A 23,238-nucleotide genomic window follows, 5' to 3' on the forward strand; every position below is an offset into this window, starting at 1 on the left:
TTTAGATTTTTTTTTATATGGGCACTGCTTTCCATTCGACAAGCAGAAGTCGCCTTTAAGCTTACTTTTCGAGTCATTTTATATTAGTAGGTATGAAACCAACATTTCGTTTTTGGGGCCAAGCTATACCTTCTGACAATTTTGGGGACCTCTCAGAAATCCACCCAAAACTATCTAGTGGATTTTTCAATTTAAAAAAAAAAAAAAAAAAAAAAAAAAAAAAAAAAACCTTAATCTGAGAATATGTCAAGTGCCTTCCGATTTTTTGAGGTTGAAATTGAGGAAAACCAAACATTAGATAAAAAAAAAAAATGTGGGTCAAAACTAAAAAATAGTTATCCTAATGAATAATTTGAGCAAAAAAAGATTGACTAGACAACTTACATGGAAAATTTTCAATATATATTATGAACTGCAAAATAGAGTAAGCAGACAACTCACATCAAATCCACATCATTTCTAGAATCACAGATTAATTAGTATGAGCAGTATCCATCTAAAAGATTGCTTAGTTTGTTCTCTATATATTCGTGTGAGAGTTCCTGCCTATGTCAGTATCTCTCTCTAAAGAAGCTAATTTCTTCCTCCCAGATGATCATCTGCTTATGAATACACGACCACTCTTCTCACTAACCTACCATGTCATCTTTCTTCTGTTCCTCTCCTTATCGATCTCAAAATTTTCCTTAGCTACCACACTTTCAAACGAAACTGATAAACTTGCACTGCTAGAATTCAAGTCCCACATAGATAGCCCACTTAATGTCCTGGCTTCTTGGAATGACTCTTTCCATTTCTGCCACTGGGTTGGGGTCACTTGTGGCAACAAACACCAAAGAGTCATCGGTTTGGACCTAAAAAACAAAAATTTGGTTGGCAACATATCACCCCACAATGGAAATCTTTCTTTCCTTCGATCCCTCGACCTTGCAAGTAACTCTTTCCATGGTGGAATTCCCTCAGAAGTTGGTTACTTGACCCGGCTTCAAACTTTGAACCTGAGTTATAATCCAATATTGGGAGGGGCAATTCCAGTCAATCTTTCTTACTATTCCAACCTACAGTATCTTGATCTCCAGTACAACGATTTAGTACAAGGAATCCCTTCAGAACTTGGTTTTTTGTCAAAACTTCAGAAACTAATTCTTGAAAGCAATAATCTAAGTGGAAGGTTCCCACCTTCTCTGGGGAACTTGTCCTCTCTCCAATATCTTTCGTTTGCATATAACAATTTAGAGGGAGAAATCCCAAATACAGTAGCCCAGATGAAAACCTTGACATCTTTTTTTGTAGAACTAAATCATCTTTCTGGTGTGTTTCCACCTTCCCTATACAATTTATCATCACTCACAAATATTGCCTTGACTCTTAACAACTTCATTGGTAGCCTCAAACCTGACTTGGGCATTGTTCTTCAAAATCTCCAGATACTTTGGATAGGAGGAAACCAATTTACAGGAACCATTCCAATTTCATTGTCCAATGTCTCAGACATTCACAATCTCGATCTTGGTAATAATTCTTTCACAGGAACCATACCTATGAGTTTTGGTAATCTACAAAATCTTCGATGGTTTGCTGCTGGTAATAATCTTCTTGGAAATTATTCAGTTGATGATTTGAGTTTTCTGAGTTCTTTGAACAACTGCAGCCAGTTAGAGCATCTGTCTGTCAGCCACAACCAATTGGGAGGTGAGCTGCCTAACTCCATAACAAACCTCTCAATCCTATTAACATCGCTATGGCTAGGAGGGAATTTTATTGGTGGGAGCATACCCACGCACATATCAAATATTGTCAGTCTAACGGAACGTCACTTAGAACAGAACTTGTTGACAGGGAGTATTCCAAATTCAATTGGAAAGCTCTCAAGCTTGAACATTCTAAACTTAGGGGCAAACAAGCTGATAGGGGAGATCCCATCTTCCTTTGGTAACATGACTCAATTGCTTTCCCTCTATATGTACAATAACAGCTTAGAAGGGAGCATACCCCCAAGTCTTCAAAGGTGTAGCCACTTGCAAGATGTACGCCTTTGCCATAATAAATTAAATGGCACCATACCTGAGCAACTTCTTGGCCTCCACTCTCTTCCTCTAGTCCTTATTAATGTGTCACATAATTCTTTGATCGGTTCCTTACCACCAGATGTTGGAAACCTGAAATTTCTTGTTGAACTAGACGTTTCATACAACAAATTTTCCAAAGAGATTCCAGCCCAGCTAGGGGACTGTTTGGCCTTAGAAAAACTTTATATGCAAGGAAACTACTTTGAAGGAACCATTCCCGACTTAAGTAAGTTAAAAGTTATTCAATATCTTTATCTCTCTAACAACAACTTGTCAGGCCAAATCCCAAGGTATATGATTAATTTTCACATGCAAAATTTGAACCTATCTTTCAACAATCTTGAGGGAGATGTACCTGTAGAAGGGGTCTTCAGAAATGCTAGTGCAGTTGAAGTCAAAGGCAACACTGGTCTTTGTGGGGGGATCCAAGAGCTGCATTTGCATGCATGCCCCATTCAATTATCCAAGAAACCTAGAAAGCATTTTGCTTTTAAGTTGATACTTGCAATAAGCGTTGCAGCTGCTTTCTGCTTGACATTATTTTCTTTGATTGCTCTTTCTTGGTTGAAAAAGTCAAAGAAGAAATCCCTTTCCATTTCCACCTTTGGACCCTCCTACCAAAAGATCTCTTATAAAGAATTACGCAATGCAACTGATGGATTCTCTTTGAGGAATTTGATTGGTTCAGGTAATTTTGGCAGTGTCGATAAAGGAAAACTTGGTCCAGATGTAAAAACTGTTGCAGTCAAGGTACTCAATCTTCTAAAGCAAGGAGCTTGCAAGAGTTTCATTGCTGAATGTGAAGCCTTAAGGAACATCCGTCATCGAAACCTTGTTAAGATTCTGACTGCTTGTTCGAGTATTGATTTTGAGGGCAATGATTTTAAAGCTTTAGTCTATGAGTTCATGCCAAATGGAAGCTTGGAGATGTGGTTACATCCTGAAGATGGGCTCAAGCAACTGAGAAGTTTAAATCTTCTCCAAAGAATCAACATTGCAATAGATGTGGCTTCGGCTTTGCTTTATCTTCATCATCATTGCCAAACTCCTATTATTCATTGTGATCTAAAACCAAGCAATATTCTTCTCGATGATGATCTGAATGCTCATATAAGTGATTTTGGTTTGGCTAGGCTCCTTTTAAAATCTGGGAAGGAAGTTCTTCTTAGTCAATTAAGCTCAGCAGGGATTAAGGGAACTGTCGGATATGCTGCTCCAGGTAATGTATCATGATTTCACTTAATTGTAAAAGTATTAACGTATAATGAATGCATCAATAATCAAAACAAGGATGCCCATTATAGAATATTTACATTCACCAAATCACTAGTTTCATAGCATTGAGTAAAAATTGTTCTTAGTGTATGAAAGTGCTCTAAATTTTTGCAGAGTATGGAATGGGTAGTCAACTTTCAACTAATGGGGATGTTTATAGCTTTGGGATCCTCTTATTGGAGATGTTAACCGGAAGAAGACCCACTGATAAATTATTCAAAGATGACTTGAACCTTCACAACTTTGTTAAGTTGGCATTGCCGGGACGAGTGATGGAGATTATGGACCATTCAATTTTCAACAAAGTAGGAGAATCTGATAACATGGTTACAAGTTGGAGTGATTGGACAAGTGGACACACTGAATGCTTGATATTGGTCTTTCAAATTGGATTTGCATGTTCAACAGAATCTCCAATAGATAGAATGGACATGAGCAGAGTAGCCCTGGAATTGCTTTCAATTAGAAGGCAAATTCCTTTGGACCGAAACTCTTGAAATGAAAGTCCATAGCTAATGGTGCAATCATAGTGTGGTTAAAAGAAGAATATCATCTTTGGAAGCCTAACGTTATAGGCAAAGCCCAAGAATAAGAAAAGGTATCCATAGCAGTTAATTAGGTTTTTATATTTTATTTAGTTATTCTATAGTCAAGGGTATTTTAGTAATTATATAATTGTTGGGTATGGGCCGGGGTTTTCTTCTATTAATAAGTAAGTCTTATTTAATTTATGGGTCTATATGTAGGGTTTTTGTTTAATTTAATTAGTAAGTTGCATGTGTGATGCATGGATAATATTGTAATGTTTTATCTTTGATGTAAGATGCTTTTGGAGAATGTTGTACATATATTATAGTATAATTGTTATAGAACTTTGTTAGTAATGAGTTCTGTAGGGACTTGGGCCCAGTTGACCAAGAATGACCTGAGGAACCAGGGCCTAAGGATGGTCTAGACCATCGAGGTTGCCCTAGGTAACTGAAACTGGCCTAACATTGTAAGGATAGGCCTAGCCCAACGACAAAAATGCAAAGGGTGTAAGGTCGGGGGACGATCAGATTCCGGGTTAATCAAGTCCAATATCAACTAACAAGCGAGGAGGAACCAATGAGAGGACAGCCAGATTCAGGTCGGTTCCCTCGAACACAGTTAGTGCCTTTGGGAAGTTCGCTGTCGAACGATATATGGCGTTATGAACAAATTTCAATAGAATCCTCAAAAGGAATCACCATTATTAGGATTTCAAGCAGAAGTGGGATGGCATAAGGACTGATGCAAAAGTAATAATTTGGAACTCCACTAATAGGAGACTATAAAAGGAAAGAGAGGAAGAGGGGAAAGGGGAAAAGGGTTGGTTAAAAAAAAAACACAGGGAAAGGAACTCAAAAAGAGAGGTAGGAAGAGTAAGAGTGAAATGAGAGGTCAGAAAGGGTTAGAGTTGGGTTTGTGGCAAGGAAGGGGAGGAGTTTGGGCTATCAAGGCAGTGTTTAAGGCAACATTTAGTAGGAGTGCTAGGATACCCACCAATAAATAAATTGGGAGCCCAAATTCATCATCCCATAGGGAATTACCAAGGGGATTGGGTACCACAAGTTCATCATAAGAAAAAAAAAAAAACTCGGAGGAGTTTCAGCAACTTAATGATAGTGGGAGGCCTGCATAACGACAATGGCAGCCTCTCATATTCCTCTCTTTCTCTTTCTTATAAATGCTTTGCCAATCTTAGGTCTTTATTTTCGTAATAATGAAACAATGCTTTTTTTTTTTTTTTGAGAAATAAACAATGCATTTTATTTAACAATTCTTAGGGTCTTATCTAGTTAGTTATATTAATCCTTGATTTTTTTATTATTTATTTTGCTTTTGTTTTTAATACTAAAACGGTGGGTATACTAAAAAACATGAAGAAGAGAGAAATGTGTTGTATTAGCTTAGGTAATTAATGAGAAATTAATGAGATAACAGTAAAAATAATTTAATGTGATCTTTTGGGTAACTAAAAAAAAAAAAAAAACCTTAAAAATAGAGTTTAAAAAAAAAAAAAAACTAAATGTAAAAATAGAGCATCACATAGCAGGACATCATGTACTTTCACATGATTTCTCTACTTTATATATATATATAAAATTGGTCCTAATTCTAGTAGGAGAAGTCAATAGTTTTATTTATATAAGTGTTTTATAGTATTCAAACAAGCAAGAGTTGATTATTAAAATTATGGAGTGTTTTAAGTATTGAAGCACATTGAGCGTAGGGTTCTTTTTTCCTCTCTTTCTTTTCTTTCTTTCTTCTTTTCTTTTCTCGGGTACTATATATTCACAGGCGTTATTCATGTTATTGTTCACTGTTCACATATATATTTTTTAATCTATTTATGTTTCTTTCTTCTCTTTTCAATCCTAAATCAAATCATTTCTCTCTCTTTTTTTTCTTTTTCTTTTTTTTTTTTTTCTTTTTTTGAATTGATCAAATCATTTCTCTTGAACCATAACCTTTTAAAGTCCAAATACACGAATCCTCCTAGACCTTAACCCGCCAAAATATAGACAACTTTCCCACTTTGTTCTACATTAATTTGGTATTAGAGCTAAAATCCTACTGCAAGCTTCTTCTTTTTTGTGGCTAAAATCTTCTTCAATTAGCCGCTCAACGAAAATTCACATCCAAGATAATGGTGACTGACTAACGTGGAATTAAAGTCTTAAGTTTAAGGCCTTTTCTCAAGATTACGAAGGAACAAACAAGACATTAAACCAATTATGTGAGAAGCTGAATTCAATAAAAGCAAAGCTCGAGGAATTATCCATCACGAAAGGAACCTTGGATAGATTGCCAACAGTTGTCCTTGGCAAATTTCCTGCTAAAACCATGATTGATCAAGACCCCTTCAAATCAAGTTTAGTTGTAGCCCCTATACTTCCCTCAAGTTCAATACCTTTTTCTTCCATAAATTCCTATGCACCAAGCTCTAGCCAAATGCCCCCACAACAAATACAATCCAACATTGTATTCACACGTCAAGGTGCGAATTTTATGGACGGGAATCAACCTTATCATCTATCATAGGTTTGATATCGTGGTGTTAGTGAAATGTTTAATCCTACATTAAAAAAAAGACTCTTTTTATTATTTTTAACTGTGGTGATTAATGGGCCAATATGTATTAAAGCAGATATTGAGCTAGGTATGTGCGCAAAGGGAAGGAGGCGAGTTAGAGGTTAAATTTGAAGTTGATTATTTTTATGGGAAGGGCAATTCAAAGGTTTTCTTTGATTGGTTGCTACTTTGTACCACCTAATTATAAGCAACAAGCTCACTTGCATTTCGCACATACGGTGTAAGGCAGTTATCCATTAAAGAGAATACTAACAAGCTCTAATGCTTGGCTATGAGATCGGGATTTCCATGGAATGAAAAATTGATTATTTCTATGTATTACCAAGGCTTAAATCCTAATATTTCTTTCGTGTTTGGTTGAAAGTATGCTTTACACTATGGTTGATGCAATTCAAGTTTCATAGCAAATGGAAGAAGAGTTTAAAAAGAAAAGCTTAATGAGAGCCCCAATGGCAAGCAAAATTAGAAGTAACAGAACAATTGTGGATGCTAATTGTTGGAGAAGTTTGTTGATAAGGCTCAAGGTAATTCTTACCCTTCAAACAAGAAACTCTGTTTTGGTACTTCTTCATCACAAGGAAGTAGTAGTTCTTATAGTGTCATACTTGTAATGGTTTTTGGTCATGTCTTTTCAATGTCCTTCAAAGCCAGTTTTTATGTTTCTAAACTTCTTTTTTCTCGTATGGTTCCTTCGTAGTTTGTTTTCTTTAAAAATCCTCATTTCTACTTGGAAAGGATAGCTCCAAAAGAAGTCAAGAGGCAGCAGAGGGATCTGAACCAACCTGAACTTGAAGAAGAGATTTGTGAACCTCTCAATGTTAAGTACATGTGAAATTGAATAATAAACGGTGCCTTTACATGTGAAATTGACAAGTTTGGGGAGATTGTTACATGTGATGTGATGAGCTTGCTAGTTGAAAAAGGGTCTAACAAGAGGCTAGCTTGTACAGAGCATTTGTGCTTTTACTTTTGGTGTTTTGTACTATGGCATTGGACTTGATATCAACTTCCTCAGGTGCGCTTGTTGCATATAAAATAACAACGAAGTTAAATTACCTATGAATATAACTAAATAAGTATAGCTTGAATAACGTTTCAAAAAAAAAGTAAAGCTTTAATAATAAAACATAAACATATTAGATAAAATAAATAAATATTTACGCTCTGTTTGTTTCGTTGGAAAACTTTCTGTAAAGATAGTTTTCCACATTTTCCAGTGTTTGGTAGCACAAAAAAAACCTGGTCAATAGAAAACTATCTTTGGTCAACGGAAAACCATAATAAAAATAGGGCTTATTTTCTATAGGTTATTATCCAAAAAATAATTTTGGAAAACAATCTCTCTCTCACGTGTTGCATCTTCTATAAATATTATCTTCGTTTATAGCCATGGGAAACATAATTTTTTGGCATCTTCTCTCTCTTATGGTAAGTTTTCTCACTTTTTCTCTATTCCCTTTACTTTTTCTCTTCTCACACCCTCACTGTCACTAACTCTAGTCTCTCCTCTTCCCATAGCTCTCTCTCTCTATCTGTTTCTCTTCTCTCTTTTCTCCATGTTTCTCTTCCCCTTTGTGACACAATTCTCTAATTATATTTTTTTTTCTTCACTGATCGGTCAATAGCTCCGACTTGCAAAGGAGAACAAATTTTTAGCACTAACTATTTCATTCCTCTCTACCAAATTCCTAATTATTTGCTTTGAATTTCAAGCTTGATTTTCTTTTTTCTCTAAGAAATTTTCGATTTGATGGATTCCAGGCAGAGGTTACTTCTTTTTCATACATAAAGTGCAAAAAAATAAAAATAAAAAAGAAGAATGAATGAATGAATGAAGTAAAAGATGAAGATTTTAAACATAGTACCTATATTACTCTAAATTGCTTTTACATGAGACAATATTTACCGTAGACTAATAATATTGTTATATAATGAATGATAATTGTTTAGGAGAATTGCATTTGTTGGCAAATACTTTTTTTGTTGGCAGATACTATGCAATGATGATATATTATGCAGTACATTATGTAAATACATAATTTAGAGTAATATTGAAGACTTGTGGTTGACCATAGTAGACAATTAGTATACCAACAAAAAGAGTAGATAATTAAAAGTTATTGTTATTTATACTTATTGAAAATATATTCCCCTGTCAAATATATATATATATATAGGCAAATGGTTGATATGTGTGTGTGTACGTACATTATTATCTATATATATGAACAAGATGAGTGGTAGAGATCATAAAAATTTGATAACTAATTAATTTTGAATGTATATTTTCAAAATTTTAGTATAAAAACCAAATTCATTCTTGGTTTTTTATTTATAATGATTACATTAGTTAGTTTACATAATATACATGTTTTAAATTACACAAAAAATAGTTTTTAAAAAATTGCATACCAAACATCAGAATACATTCTCAAGCTCATTTTCAAGGTCGTTATCAAACATTGAAAAATGAGATAGTTTTCTAGAAAATGTTATTTAGAAAATGAACAATTTTCCAGAAAACGTTAATACTGAAACAAACAGAGCATTAATATGAATTGCAATTCAATCTATTCAATGTTAATAGTATATCTAGCTATGGATATATTCAACTAAGGTTGTTTTTCCTTAATTTGTATGTATCTCAGAGGAAATTGGATAATTATAGACTTTTATTTGGATAAGGATTAGATTTGAGATTAAATGGAGATTAATATTTGAGTTTAGTTAGGATTAGTTTTCATTAGTTGTTATCTTTTATCTCTTTATTTCTTGGAAGCTCTGGCTCTATATAAGAGTCTAGTTATTTGTATTTATGATAGATGATTGATTGGTTAATGATATTCAGGATGGAGATTTTCCAATATTTGGGTGTGTTTTTCTTAGAGAGTTTCAACCTATGACGTCCGCTCCTGATGATAGCTCTTTATCATCAGACTAAAACACCAATCAGTTTTTGGTGTAGACGGAGATTGAACCCTAAGTGCTGATTATTAGGGTTTATCCTTTAATTTTCTTATTCTTTTTGTTTTCTCTTGATTGTTTTGCATCACAATTTATACTTTTGTTTCGTAGCATTAAGAAAGAGAACGCATAGAGGTTAGATATTTAGATGACTCATGCTCTCCAAGCCTTGACAGGTTGACCGAGTTTGGGACGTGATATATATATATATATATATATATATATATATATATATATATATATATATATATATATATATATATATGAGATGGGTTCAAGTTACACCTAGTGTAACTCTAAAGGGTTACACCTTTTTTAAACCATTGGATTTAAGTAGATCCAACGGTCAAAAAAAGACCTTCATTAATGTTAATATTCTGATTAGGATCTCATTAATTATCCCTTATTTATTATCTTTTATATCTATCTCTAAACCCAAAAAAAGTGTTATATTTGACTCTTTCTCTACGTTTCTCTCTCTATCTCTTTCTCCTCCACCATTGTTCCACCTCCATGGATAGATTGCTGGCAGACGGTTGTGAAGCAATGGTCTCTCATCCCTGCAAATCATACATTCAAAAAAGAAATGTCTATACGATGAACGGACTTTTCAACACAAACCAGCAATAGCCGCTACCATAAACGCAAGAAAGCATGAAAACATCATAAAAAAAAATATGTAGACTCCACCTAAAACCGTTACCCAAGGCTTGCAACAAATAATTTACAAGTAAATGATCAAAAACCATCTATCGTTTTAGCTCCAAAAAAAAAATCAAAAAATCAAAAAAAAAAAAATCAAAACCGAAAAGTCTATAGAATATGTCAAAATATTACAATATGTCTAACAAGTCCACAACTCTATCAATTCATAGTATCTATAGGCTATCGGGAGAAGAGAGTGACATAGTCTGGACTCAAAACTGGTACACAACTTCCTTATAAATATATAAAATATAAAATATATTTTAGAAAAACAATTGATAGATTCAATTCAAATATCTAGCAAACCTCTAAAGCACAGCTTGTGTTGAAGAACTGTTTGGCAGCATTCTGGGCATGAAAATATAAGGAATCTTCAAAGGTTCCAAGGGTAAAATCATGAAAAGCTACACATTTGTCAAAATCTGTTGAAACTTTTCTATTGATTAATGCAAGTTCTTGCTTTTGGTTTGCATTTACTTGTTTTCCTTCTCTATCTCTTTCTCTTCGTTTTCATTTTTGTTTTCCTTCTCACAAACCTCTAATGTCAGTGTTTCGCAGTTTTTTTTTATTTTTTTTTCCTTCTTCGGCCGGCAATCTATTTATGGAGGTGGAACAATGGTGGAGGAGAAAGAGATAGAAAGAAACTTAGAGAGAAAGTCAAATATAAATTTTTTAGGTTTAGAAATAGATATAAAATATAATAAATGAGGAATAATTAATGAGATCTTAATCAGAATATTAGCATTAATGAGGGTCTTTTTTTTACCGTTTGATCTACTTAAATCCAATGGTTTAAAAAATGTGTAACTTTTTAGAGTTACACCATGTGTAACTTGAACCCATCTCTATATATATAAAAGGAATAAATGCTTTCTACCATTTTTTTGTACTTCATTTTATACCAATGACCAATCATCCATAATTCCATATACACAAAGACATTTTCTATTATAAAGTCGATCAATCAAAGCGACATCCACTAAAGAGCTAACCCAATAAGCAACCCATTGCGGACCCCGTGCTTCGCAGTGATAAGAAATTCTTGTAATTACAATGCAACTTCTGGAAGTGAAATGTTTCTCCTATACTAACCAAAATTGAACGGTTCAAACAACCTCCAAAGTCTTCACTAAAGATCCTTATGTTCAACAAATCAAGAAATTATAAGTGTGGCAACAAAATTTGGTCATGAAGCACTGAAATAAAAATCCCGTGGTTTGAAAATGTCGACACTACTGTAGCACTACGCACAACTGCTACCACCAACAATTTGACTGCTTCATCTATCCAAACCGCAATTATTAATGGCTCAGTTTTCGCACCACCATTCTCTAATATCATGCACTATCCCCAAGCAGGAAATGCATAATGATGAATATTAATGGAATCTCACTTCAATTATGGGTCCATGAAATGGACAAAAATTCTATTAAGCAAGATTATATATTTTTTGGATTAGAGCTTAAACGGATTACGTAAAAGATTCAACCAAATATTAATCAAACATTTATGTTCAACAAGTATTACTGTATTAGCATGGGGTTTGTTTATCAAGAAATAATATAGGGTAGGTAGCACTGGGATTTGCTTGACAGCAACTACATTTCTTCACTATTAATAAAACAGCGTAAGTACAATTACTTAAGACATCAATTTTCCTCACTATTAAATTCGATTGTGTGATTGCATTAACCAATACAATACAAAGATGATTAAACTGAACTATGTGATTTATTAATCAATAGTACCATTACGTGGTTAAAATTTAATTGGAGAACTTAATGACAACATCGAAAAACTTTACCTAAATATTATCCTGAAAAGAAAGCCTATCTGTACTCTTGTTTTCCTTTTCTTGGTCTGAAAGGCCTTTTTTGCTTTAGCCAGCAAGACACAAACATCTACATTCTGTCTTCACTGGTTGGATCATAATAGATTATCTAGAATCACGTAATGCAACAAGTAACCGAGTTTTAAATACGAAGCTAATACAAAGTTTGCTGAAACATTTCAATCAACTTTTAGGGGCAGAAGTCTAAATGACGTTTTTTAATTGATCATGATAGACACGAGAGGTCCATTTCAATACGAAGCAATCAAAATGACAATTATCAAATAGAACCTAACATTTAGGTTTTTTTTTTTAGCCGAAAAATATACTTTTGGTCCTTACATTTTGGACTAATTCTCGTTTTGGTCCCTAAATTGATTTTGCTCTTAAGTCAGTCCCTGAAATCAAAAAATCGATTTTATTTTGGTTCCTACCATCAACCCAGTAACAGAAAACTCTTACGTGACAAACGGAGTTCCTTGCTTGCTGACACGGCGCTGATGTGGCCATTAAAATATTATTCAAAAAATTATTTGGCATTTGTAAATGCCACGTCAGATTTAAATTTATAAAAAATTAAAACAAAAAATTTTAGTTTCCTCAATTATAATTTTAATTAAAAAAAACAAACAAACAAAAAATTTACTTTTTTTTAGTTTTAGAGATTGAATCTCTGTTCACCAAAAAAAAAATTTGAAGCTCTCTCTCTCGTCTCTCTCATCTAACGCGCTCTCTCCCTCTCTCTCCAAAATATAGGGACCAAAAGTGTATTTTCACATATGGGCTTTGCTTTCCATTCCACAAGAAGATTTCGCCTTTAAGCTTAGTTTTTGAGTCATTTTTGTATGAGTAGGGATGAAACCAACATTTCATTTTTGGGGCCAAGCTATACCTTTTGACAATTTTGGGGACCTCTAGAAACCCACCCTAAACTATCTAGTGGATTTTTCAATTTAAAAAAAAAATAAAAAAAAAAATAAAAATAACTTATTTTAAGAATATGTCCAGTGCCTTCAAATTTTTTGAGGTTGAAATTGAGGAAAATCGAACATCAAATAAAAAAAATGTGGGTTAAAACTAAAAATAAATTATCCTCATGAATAATTTGAGCAAAAGAAGACTAACTACAAAGTTAAAACAAACGACAATAGACAACTTGCATGGAAATTTTTCAATATATATTATGAACTGCAAAATAGAGTAAGCAGACGACTCACATCAAATTCACATCATTTGTAGAATCACAGATTAATTAGTATGAGTAGTACCCATCTAAAAAGTTGCTTAGTTTGTTCTCTATATATTCGCGTGAGAGTTCTTGCCTATGTCAATATCTCTCTCTAAAAAAGCTAATTTCTTCCTCCCAAATGGTACATCTGCTTATGAATACACAACCACTCTTCTCACTAACCTACCATGCCATCTTTCTTCTGTTCCTCTCCTTATCAATCTCAAAATTTTCCTTAGCTACCACACTTTCAAACGAAACTGATAAACTTGCATTGCTCGAATTCAAGTCCCACATAGATAGCCCACTTAATGTCCTGGCTTCTTGGAATGACTCTTTCCATTTCTGCCACTGGGTTGGGGTCACTTGTGGCAACACCAAAGAGTCATCGGTTTGGACCTAAAAAACAAAAAGTTGGTTGGCAACATATCACCCCACAATGGAAATCTTTCTTTCCTTCGATCCCTCGACCTTGCAAGTAACTCTTTCCATGGTGGAATTCCCTCAGAAGTTGGTTACTTGACCCGGCTTCAAAATTTGAACCTGAGTTATAATCTAATATTGGGAGGGGAAATTCCAGTCAATCTTTCTCACTGTTCCAACCTACAGTATCTTGATCTCCTGTACAACGATTTAGTACAAGGAATCCCTTCAGAACTTGGCTTTTTGTCAAAACTTCAAATACTAATTCTTGATAGCAATCATCTAAGTGGAAGGTTCCCACCTTCTCTAGGGAACTTGTCCTCTCTGCAAAATCTTTCGTTTGCATATAACAATTTGGAGGGAGAAATCCCAAATAAGTAGCCCAGATGAAAAGCTTGACATTTTTTGATGTAGCAATAAATCATCTTTCTGGTGTGTTTCCACCTTCCCTATACAATTTATCATCGCTCACATATATTGCCTTGACTCATAACAACTTCACTGGTAACCTCAACCCTGACTTGGGCATTGTTCTTCAAAATCTCCAGATACTTTGGATAGGAGGAAACCAATTTACAGGAACCATTCCAGTTTCATTGTCCAATGTCTCAAAAATTCACTTGCTTGATCTTGGTAATAATTATTTCACAGGAACCATACCTATGAGTTTTGGTAATCTACGAAATCTTCGATTTTTTTATGCTTTTAATAATCTTCTTGGAAATTATTCAATTTATGATTTGAGTTTTCTGAGTTCTTGAACAACTGCAGCAAGTTAGAGCATCTGTCTGTCAGCCACAACCAATTGGGAGGTGAGCTGCCTAACTCCATAACAAACCTCTCAATCCTATTAACATCGCTATGGCTAGGAGGGAATTTCATTGGTGGGAGCATACCCACACACATATCAAATATTGTCAATCTAACAAAACTTTACTTAGAACAAAACTTGTTGATAGGGAGTATTCCAAATTCAATTGGAAAGCTCTCAAACTTGAACATTCTATCCTTGGGGGCAAACAAACTGATAGGGGAGATCCCATCTTCCTTTGGTAACATGACTCAATTGCTTCACCTTTGTATGTACAATAACAGCTTAGAAGGGAGCATACCCCCGAGTCTTCAAAGGTGTAGCCAGCTGCAAGAGGTACGCCTTTGCCATAATAAATTAAATGGCACCATACCTAAGCAACTTCTTGGCCTCCAATCTCTTCCTCTAGTCCTTATTAATGTGTCACATAATTCTTTGACCGGTTCCTTACCACCAGATGTTGGAAACCTAAAACTTCTTGTTGCACTAGACGTTTCATACAACAAATTTTCCAAAGAGATTCCAACCTAGCTAGGGGGTTGTTTGGCCTTAGAAACACTTTATATGCAAGGAAACTACTTTGAAGGAACCATTCCTGACTTAAGTAATTTAAAAGGCATTCAATATCTTGATCTCTCTAACAACAATTTTTCAGGCCAAATCCCAAGGTATATGATTAATTTTCACATGCAAAACTTGAACCTGTCTTTCAACAATCTTGATGGAGATGTACCTGGAGAAGGGGTCTTTAGAAATGCTAGTGCAGTTGAAGTCAAAGGCAACACTGGTCTTTGTGGGGGGATCCAAGAGCTGCATTTGCATGCATGCCCTATTCAAATATCCAAGAAACCTAGAAAGCATTTTGCTTTTAAGTTGATACTAGCAATAAGCATTGCAGGTGCTTTTTGCTTGACTTTGTTTTCTTTGATTGCTCTTTCTTGGTTGAAAAAGTCAAAGAAGAAACCCCTTTCCATTTCCACCTTTGGACCCTCCTACCAAAAGATCTCTTATAAAGAATTACACAATGCAACCGATGGATTCTCTTTGAAGAATTTGATTGGTTCAGGTAATTTTGGTAGTGTCTATAAAGTAAAACTTGGTCCAGATGAAGCAACTGTTGCAGTCAAGGTACTCAATCTTCAAAAGCAAGGAGCTTCCAAGAGTTTCATTGCCGAATGTGAAGCCATGAGGAACATTCGTCATCGAAACCTCGTTAAGATTTTGATTGCTTGTTCGAGTATTGATTTTGAGGGAAATGATTTTAAAGCTTTAGTCTATGAGTATTGATTTTAAAGCTTTACAAGCAACAAGCTCACTTGCATTTTACACATATGGTGTAAGGCAGTTATCTATTAAACAGAATACTAACAAGTTCTATAGCTTGGCTATGAGATCAGGATTTCCATGGAATGAAAATATGATTATTTCTATGTATTACCAAGGCTTGATCCTAATATTTCTTTCGTGTTTGGCTGAAATTATGCTTTATACTATAGTTGATGCAATTCAAGTTTCATAGCAAATGGAAGAAGAGTTTAAAAAGAAAGGCTTAATGAGAGCTCCAATGACAAGCAATGTAAAAATAGGATAATTGAATTTGTTTTCAAGCCTTACCTTTCACAGTTCAAGGCATTTCATTTATAGAAGAGTTTGTTACAGATTCAAATTCAAATACAATTCTGACTTATATACAAATTCAGCTATACTTCTATCTTATCACTTAGATACAAATTCAAAATACGATTCTATCTTATCCTAATCCTATCTCATCACAATCCGAGATTTGTATTTTGAATACTACAACTGTGATACATCAATAACTAACATCAGTAGCTCTAGCTGTATATGAATTAGTTGCTATCCTTGACAACTACGGCTGTATCCTTAACACGCCCCTGCAAGCTCAACGGTATTGGAGATACATTGAGCTTGGTCCGAAGAAGAGCAAATCAGGAGGAAGACAAAGGCTTTGTAAAAATGCCAGCAAGCTGATCTCGGGTAGACAAAAAATGAATAAGAAGAGAACCATCAGCAACCATATCCCAAACAAAGTGAAAATAAATCTCAACATGCTTAGTGCGAGCATGGAAAACAGGATTTGAGGATAAATAGGTTGCACCAATGTTGTCACACCACAAAACAAGAGAACTAGAGATAGGAGTTCCAAGTTCAAACAAAAGGGTACACAACCATTTAACCTCTGCTGAAGCATTGGCAAGGGCCTTGATTCAGCTTTTGTACCAGATCGAGCCACAGTCTGTTGCTTTTTACAACCCCAGGAAATAAGATTGTTGCCCAGAAAGACACAGAAACCACTAGTAGACCGCTGATCATCACGACATCCAGCCCAATCTACATTAGAGAAAGCTTGAAGAGAATTGAACTTAGAGCGGTGTAGCTGCAAACCAAAATGAAGAGTTTGCTTAACATAACGCAGGAGGCATTTGACAAACTGCCAATGGATGTTAGTAGGGCGATGCATAAACTGAGAGAGTTTGTTGACTGTGAAAGAAATGTTAGGATGGGTGAGGGGGAGATATTGCAAGACCCCAACAGTACTTCTATACATAGTGACATCAGAAAGTGGATCCCCCTCAAAAGCAAATAAACTTGTTGATTGAGTCATGGGAGAGCTAACAATCTTTGCCTCAAGCATATTTGTCTTCCTTAAAAGATCAATAATGTAACAATTCTGAGACAAGACAAGACCCGAGGATTTTGGCAGAACCTCAATGCCAAGGAAAAATTTTAGATTACCCAGATCCTTAATAGCAAAATCAGTCTTGAGATGACAAAGAAGATCATCAATTGCAGAAGATTTAAAGGCAGTAACAATAAGATCATCCGCATAAATTAGAAAATATATAGTAACAGTGGCACTATGATAAATAAACAGAGGAGAATCAGACCTCGATCCTTTGAAGCCCAAAGCAAGTAAGTGAGAAGAGAGCTGTGAGAACCAAGCTCGAGGGGACTGCTTCAACCCATAAAGAGCTTTCTTCAGCTTGCAAACATGATTTAGAAATTGGGGGTGAACAAACCCAAGAGGCTGAGACATATAAACATCTTCAAATAGATGGCCATGTAAGAAGGCATTATGAACATCAAATTGGCGAAGAACCCAACCTCTTGAAACAGCAATAGAGAGAACTGTCCTAACAGTGGTGGGTTTGATTACAGGACTAAAGGTTTCTCCGAAGTCAATCCCAGGCAATTAATGAAATCCTTTGGCCACCAAGCGAGCTTTATAGCGTTCAACGAAACCATCAGCATTATGCTTAACCCGAAATACCCATTTGCATCCAATGACATTGCGAGTAGTGTGAGGAGGAACAAGAACCCATGTATAATTTTTGAGCAAAGCATCAAACTCGAGATTCATGGCCGCACGCCAATTGGAGTCTATTTACCAGATAACAAGCTGTTTGAAATGCATCTTCCTAATATTGAAGTGGAATGTGAGCATGATTTAATAAAGCTAAATCAGTTTCCACAAGATGACAGTGTTTGCGCTCAACAACACCATTTTGTTGGGGCATGTGAGGACAAGATACATGATGAGTAATGCCACAGTTTTGGAAAAAATTGGTAAGTGAGCGATATTCACCGCCCCAATCAGATTGAACAACTTTTACTTTGCGATTAAAATAACACTCAACATATTTTTGTCATTTAATAAAAATAGGTAGCACATCACTTTTATTTGTCATGGGATAAAGCCAAGTATAGCGACTGTATGCATCAACAAAAGAGACATAATATTTGAAACTAGATTTTGAGCAAATAGGAGAGGGACCCTATACATCTGTGTGAATTAAATCCAAAGGAAAATTTATTTGAGTACAAGACAATGAAAAAGAAAGTTGTTTACTCTTAGAACCGAAACAAGAAAAACAAAGGTGAACAACTTTGCTGGAAATAATAGGCAAACTAAATTTTGAAAGAACATGATTAACAATACGAAAAGCAAGATGGCCCAAGCGTGAGTGCCATTGTGCTGGAGAAGTGCATTCACCAACAAAGATAGATGAAGACGAAGGCAATTTATTGAAAGCAAAAGGAAAAAGGTACATCCCATTTCTACTCAGCCCGTGCAGCAGAACTCTCCCTGTTGTTCGATCCTTCACAAAGAAATAAGAGGGGTGAAACTCAATAGAGGTATTAGTATTAGATATGAATTTGTGAATAGAAATCAAATTTTTGGTAATGTGAGGCACATGGAGCACATCATGTAAAAGAAAAGAAGAGGAAGGAATGGATAATTTAGCAATGTGCTTAACATTCATACCAATACCATTACCAATGCGAATCTGATCAAGACCGTGATACTCCTCTGCCTTCACATTCAAATTTTCTAGATCAGAAGTGAGATGATGAGTTGCACCAGAATCAGGGTACCAATTGAGATCGGGTAAAGCTTGTGGAGCGGCGAGCAGAGCATGCATATTACTGGTAGTGTCAGTGGAGAAGGGATTATCAAACCTGTGATAGCACTTCAAGGTCGTATGTCCTGTCTTGTGGCAAACCTGGTAGATGGGATGATTTTGGGAGGAAGGGGAAGAGTGACCATGCCCCCGTCCTCGAAAATTTTGTTGATTCCTGGATGAAGAGTCACAGCCTGCTGAAGGGGAGGAACCACCTCCATGACCACCACGTGAAGGCCCTCGCCCCGCAAAATTTGCCCCTGCAAGTGAGAGGTGCACAGTTGGTTGTTGATGCTTAAGCCGGAGTTCATGAGCTAATAAATGCCCATATAATTCATCAATAGAGAGAGGATCAACTCTTGTGGTCACAAATTTAACAAAGGAATCATATTCAAATCCCAAACCAACTAGAAGAAATGAGATAATTTCAAAATCGTTCAAGGCATGAGCAATAGCAGCAATTGTATCAACCAGTGATGTAAACTGGTGAAAATAATTAGCAATTGAGGAATTGCCTTTCTTCAAAGTGGCGAGCTGATAGTGGATTTGCATTGTTCGAGCTCTTGATAGAGAGTTAAACATTCTCTCTGAGGCTTGCCACACATCCCTTGATGTGTTGAATTTGACCACATGAGCCAGAATATGCTTGATGAGGGAGGATATTATGGCACTGAGAATCATTTGGTCTTGTAAATACCAGTGACCGAAGTCTGAATTTTGGATGACTTGTACGTGTCCATTAACTTCAATACTTAGAGATTGAGGTGGAGCAGGAGTGCTTCCATCGAAATGGCCATAGAGATATTGCCCCTTAAGGTAAGGAACAATCTAAGCTTTCCAGAGTAGGTAGTTGTCACGGGTAAGCTTGATGGTGATAAGATGGTGAATAGTAGTAAATGAAGTGGGAGAAGGAGAAGCCGCAATGGTGACAGTAGAAGTTGATGAAGATAAGAAAGCCATTAAAGAAAAAAAAAAAAAAAAAAAAAAAGACATGTCACAATAGCTCTGATACCATGTAAAAACAGGATAATTGAATTTGTTTTCAAGTCTTACATTTCACAGTTCAAGGAATTTCATTTATAGAAGAGTTTGTTACAGATTCAAAATCAAATACAATTTTGACTTATATACAAATTCCGCTATACTTCTATCTTATCACTTAGATACAAATTCAAAATACGATTCTATCTTATCCTAATCCTATCTCATCACAATCCGAGATTTGTATTTGAATACTACAGTTGTGATACATCAGTAACTAACATCAGTAACTCTAGCTGTATATGAATTAGTTGCTATCCTTGACAACTACGGCTGTATCCTTAACAAGCAATATCAGAAGTGAAAGAACAAACGTGGATGCTAATTAGGAGAAGTTTGTTGATAAGGCTCAAGATTATTCTTACCCTTCAAACAAGAATTTTTGTTTAGGTACTTCTTCATCACAAAGAAGTAGTAGTTCTTATAGTGTCATACTTGTCATGGTTTTGGCCATGTCTTTTCAATGTCCTTCAAAGCCGGTTGTTATGTTTCTAAACCTTATTTTTCCTTGTATAGTTCCTCTGTAGTTTGTTTTCCTTAAAAATCATCATTTCTACTTAAGGCAACAGAGGGTTCTGAACCAACCTGAACTTGAAGAAGAGATTTGTGATTCTCTCAATGTTAACCTGAAAGTGAACTTTGGTGACCTATATCGAGATGATGAGAGTATGATACGCATCATTCAACCGCTTCTTACAGAAATTTAAAATGACATTCAAGTGAATGAAGATCATCACTTAGAGCAACCGCATCAGCTCATGCAAACTCTTCGTCTATTTTGAACAAAAAAACTACTTTTTCTATTTTACACACTCATTTTTACAAAACACACACATCAATCTATCTATCCTACACATCTATTCAATAAAATATTCATTCTTTTACAATTTTTTATTATTTCCTCACTCACTACCTCTCTCTCTCATAGACCCAACACTACCAAAAAATACTAAAATATTAAATGCACAAGCTACAATAACCATGCATATATGCATGGTTACTGTAGCACTTGTGCATTTATGCACAATTTTACAACCACTAATGTAGGTGTTTTTTGGCTCAAAATGTGTAAAATGAACTACATTCTATATTTTGCAAGATTTTGCATAAGCTGATGCGGTTGCTAATAGAGGAAAGATTTTTCCAACTTACATTAAAAGTACATGTGAAATTGAATAATAAACGGTGCTCTTACATGTGAAATTGACAAGTTTGAGGAGATTGTTAAATGTGATGTGATGAGCTTGCTAGTTGACAATGGGTCTAACAAGTAGCTAGCTTGTACAGAGCATTTGCGCATTTACTTTTGGTGTTTTGTACTATGGCATTGGTTGATATCAACTTCCTCAGGTGCACCTGTTGCATATAAAATAGCAATAAAGTTAAATTACCTATTAATGATAACTGAATAAATAAAACTTTAATAATAAAACATAGCATATTAGATTAAAAAAAAGTAAATATTTAATATGAATTGCAATTCAATCTACTCAATGTTAAGAGCATATCCAGCTTTGGATATATTCATACTTGATAATTACATCTTGCGGTGGGCCTTTTTTGTATCCTGGGCTAGACTGCTCCTGCCTTACTGTGGCTCAATGATTATGGGGTAGGAGAGTCGGGATTGACTCAATTGAAACTCACCTTAAGTCAGCTTGTGCGCAAGTTAGGACCCCTAGCATGGATCTTGGTCATGTGCCCACTTCAGGAAATACAAAGATAATGTTTTACACAATTTTGCAATAGGAAAATACGATAATATGAGTATGGCAGAAATGAACCAGTAACAAGAAAAGAATAACGTTAGTACTTAAACAATCATGATAAAAGAAGGAAGGGGATTAGTCAGTTAAACTTAGCTCCTTAGCAGATTTAAGTCCAAGAAGGAAACCAACCTCCAATGTGGATAATCTCACAGGGAAATCATGCCATAAAAATTACTTATTTTGGAAAATGGACCTAAGTGGCTTAATCTCAAATCCTTAACTTGCTACAGAGTAGGCTATTGAGAGGGAGAGAAGTGGGTAGCCTATTGGTACATGCTTTATCACTCCTCGCACTCCTGTTTGCTCACTTCACTCTCTACTCTCTTATTTTTTTTCTTTTGTTTTATCTTCTCCATTTTCTTTTGTTTTCTATTTCTCTGTTTTTCAGTGTTTTCTCTTATTCCTTCTTGTCACCGTTGTTCCTCCCTTCTTACTGTGCACAATTAAGGCCTTTTTATACTGCTTGTTGTGATGAAATTTACCATTTTACCCCTAAACTACTTTTGGCCTATTGAGGGTGTCCTTCCCAAACTGCTCATTGGTTTATTGGCTGCCTAGCCACCACCACGACTCTGTGATAGCCGCACTACACTTCATTCCAAGACAAAAGTAGTTTTGTTTTGTTTTCTTGCTTCCCGCGGCATTCCCATCTGGATAAGGGTTGGGCTTCTCTCTTACTAACTCCTATAACATGCATCTAGTGGTTCCAGCTCATATTTGACTCTTTTGGGTGGTATGTCCTCCCAGCTGAACATTTCCCTCAAAAGAGCTTGAGCGATTATCCCAGAATAGACTTCCCCCTTCTCCCCACTGCTAAACCATACCCTCCCTTATCTCTGACCCATGACCCATTGCCCCTACATTGGCTGGGTACAAGTGGGCGGTGCTTGGGCCCTGTGCGTGCTCCACTCCCATATGAGTCAATGGTTTGTCTGGTGTTCACGCGTTTGCCATTGCCTGCGGGTTAATCTGGTCCTGTTGCGCATTTTGCTACTCGTTTAACTCTTTATGGTGTGGATGAGTCGTAGGGTCTTCATTTTTTGCATATCGTTTCTTCTTTGGGCTGAGGATTGCTTGGGTATGGGCATTTTCTTCTTTAATTCAGCCCCTGTCTCCTTTTACTTTCGGTTTGTGGGAACTGGCATTCCTGCCATGCCACTACATTATTTCTGTCATGATATCGTTTAACTTGTGTTTATTGGGCCTCCTTTGGACTTGCTCTGCCAGTTCCACGTATTACTTTTCCCCTTAGTTTACGTTGCCCAATATTCCTACTGGGTCAATTCTCATTTCATTTTGGGCTTCCTTGGCCCATTCTATTCCTTGGGCATCCTCGACCTATTTTATTCTTTCCTATTTATTACACTCTCATGGGCATTTTACTAGATCTTTTGGGCTTCCCCAGCCTAATTATCCTTTACTTTTGGGTTTATTGGCCTTTGGACCAATCTCATTTACTAATCCCTTTCTTTGGGCTCCTCTGGCCCGTCTTTGCTTGCTTTCTACTTTTTATGATTTTCCATGAGCTTACTGCTTCCTTTTACTATTTTGTGGGCCTATGTGCCATTATTTTTGTCATTC

General features: G+C 35.6%; 2 protein-coding genes, 1 non-coding gene and 1 pseudogene across 3 annotated transcripts; 2 read left to right on the forward strand and 2 right to left on the reverse strand.

The window, feature by feature from the left end:
* Positions 1-548: 548 nt before the first annotated feature.
* On the forward strand, positions 549-3,926 carry LOC142605987 (LRR receptor-like serine/threonine-protein kinase EFR). The gene is made up of 2 exons (XM_075777411.1): positions 549-3,288; positions 3,459-3,926. The coding sequence occupies exons 1-2, from the start codon at positions 549-551 to the stop codon at positions 3,839-3,841; spliced, it is 3,123 nt and encodes a 1,040-aa protein (XP_075633526.1). The 3' UTR covers positions 3,842-3,926.
* Positions 3,927-13,184: 9,258 nt separating this feature from the next.
* On the forward strand, positions 13,185-15,803 carry LOC142606734 (putative receptor-like protein kinase At3g47110; annotated as a pseudogene).
* A 1,834-nt stretch (positions 15,804-17,637) lies between these two features.
* LOC142605988 (uncharacterized) lies at positions 17,638-19,528 on the reverse strand. Its single transcript, XM_075777412.1, has 2 exons — positions 18,712-19,528; positions 17,638-17,825 (listed from the first exon to the last, which is right to left on the reverse strand). Exons 1-2 carry the CDS (start codon positions 19,526-19,528, stop codon positions 17,638-17,640), a joined length of 1,005 nt encoding a protein of 334 aa, XP_075633527.1.
* LOC142608501 (small nucleolar RNA Z247) lies at positions 19,153-19,291 on the reverse strand. The gene has a single exon (XR_012839530.1). It is a non-coding gene; the product is annotated as a small nucleolar RNA Z247 (small nucleolar RNA).
* Positions 19,529-23,238: the final 3,710 nt, after the last annotated feature.

The sequence above is a fragment of the Castanea sativa genome, chromosome 8 (genome assembly GCF_040712315.1).
Source record: "Castanea sativa cultivar Marrone di Chiusa Pesio chromosome 8, ASM4071231v1".
Classification (NCBI taxonomy): Eukaryota; Viridiplantae; Streptophyta; class Magnoliopsida; order Fagales; family Fagaceae; genus Castanea; species Castanea sativa.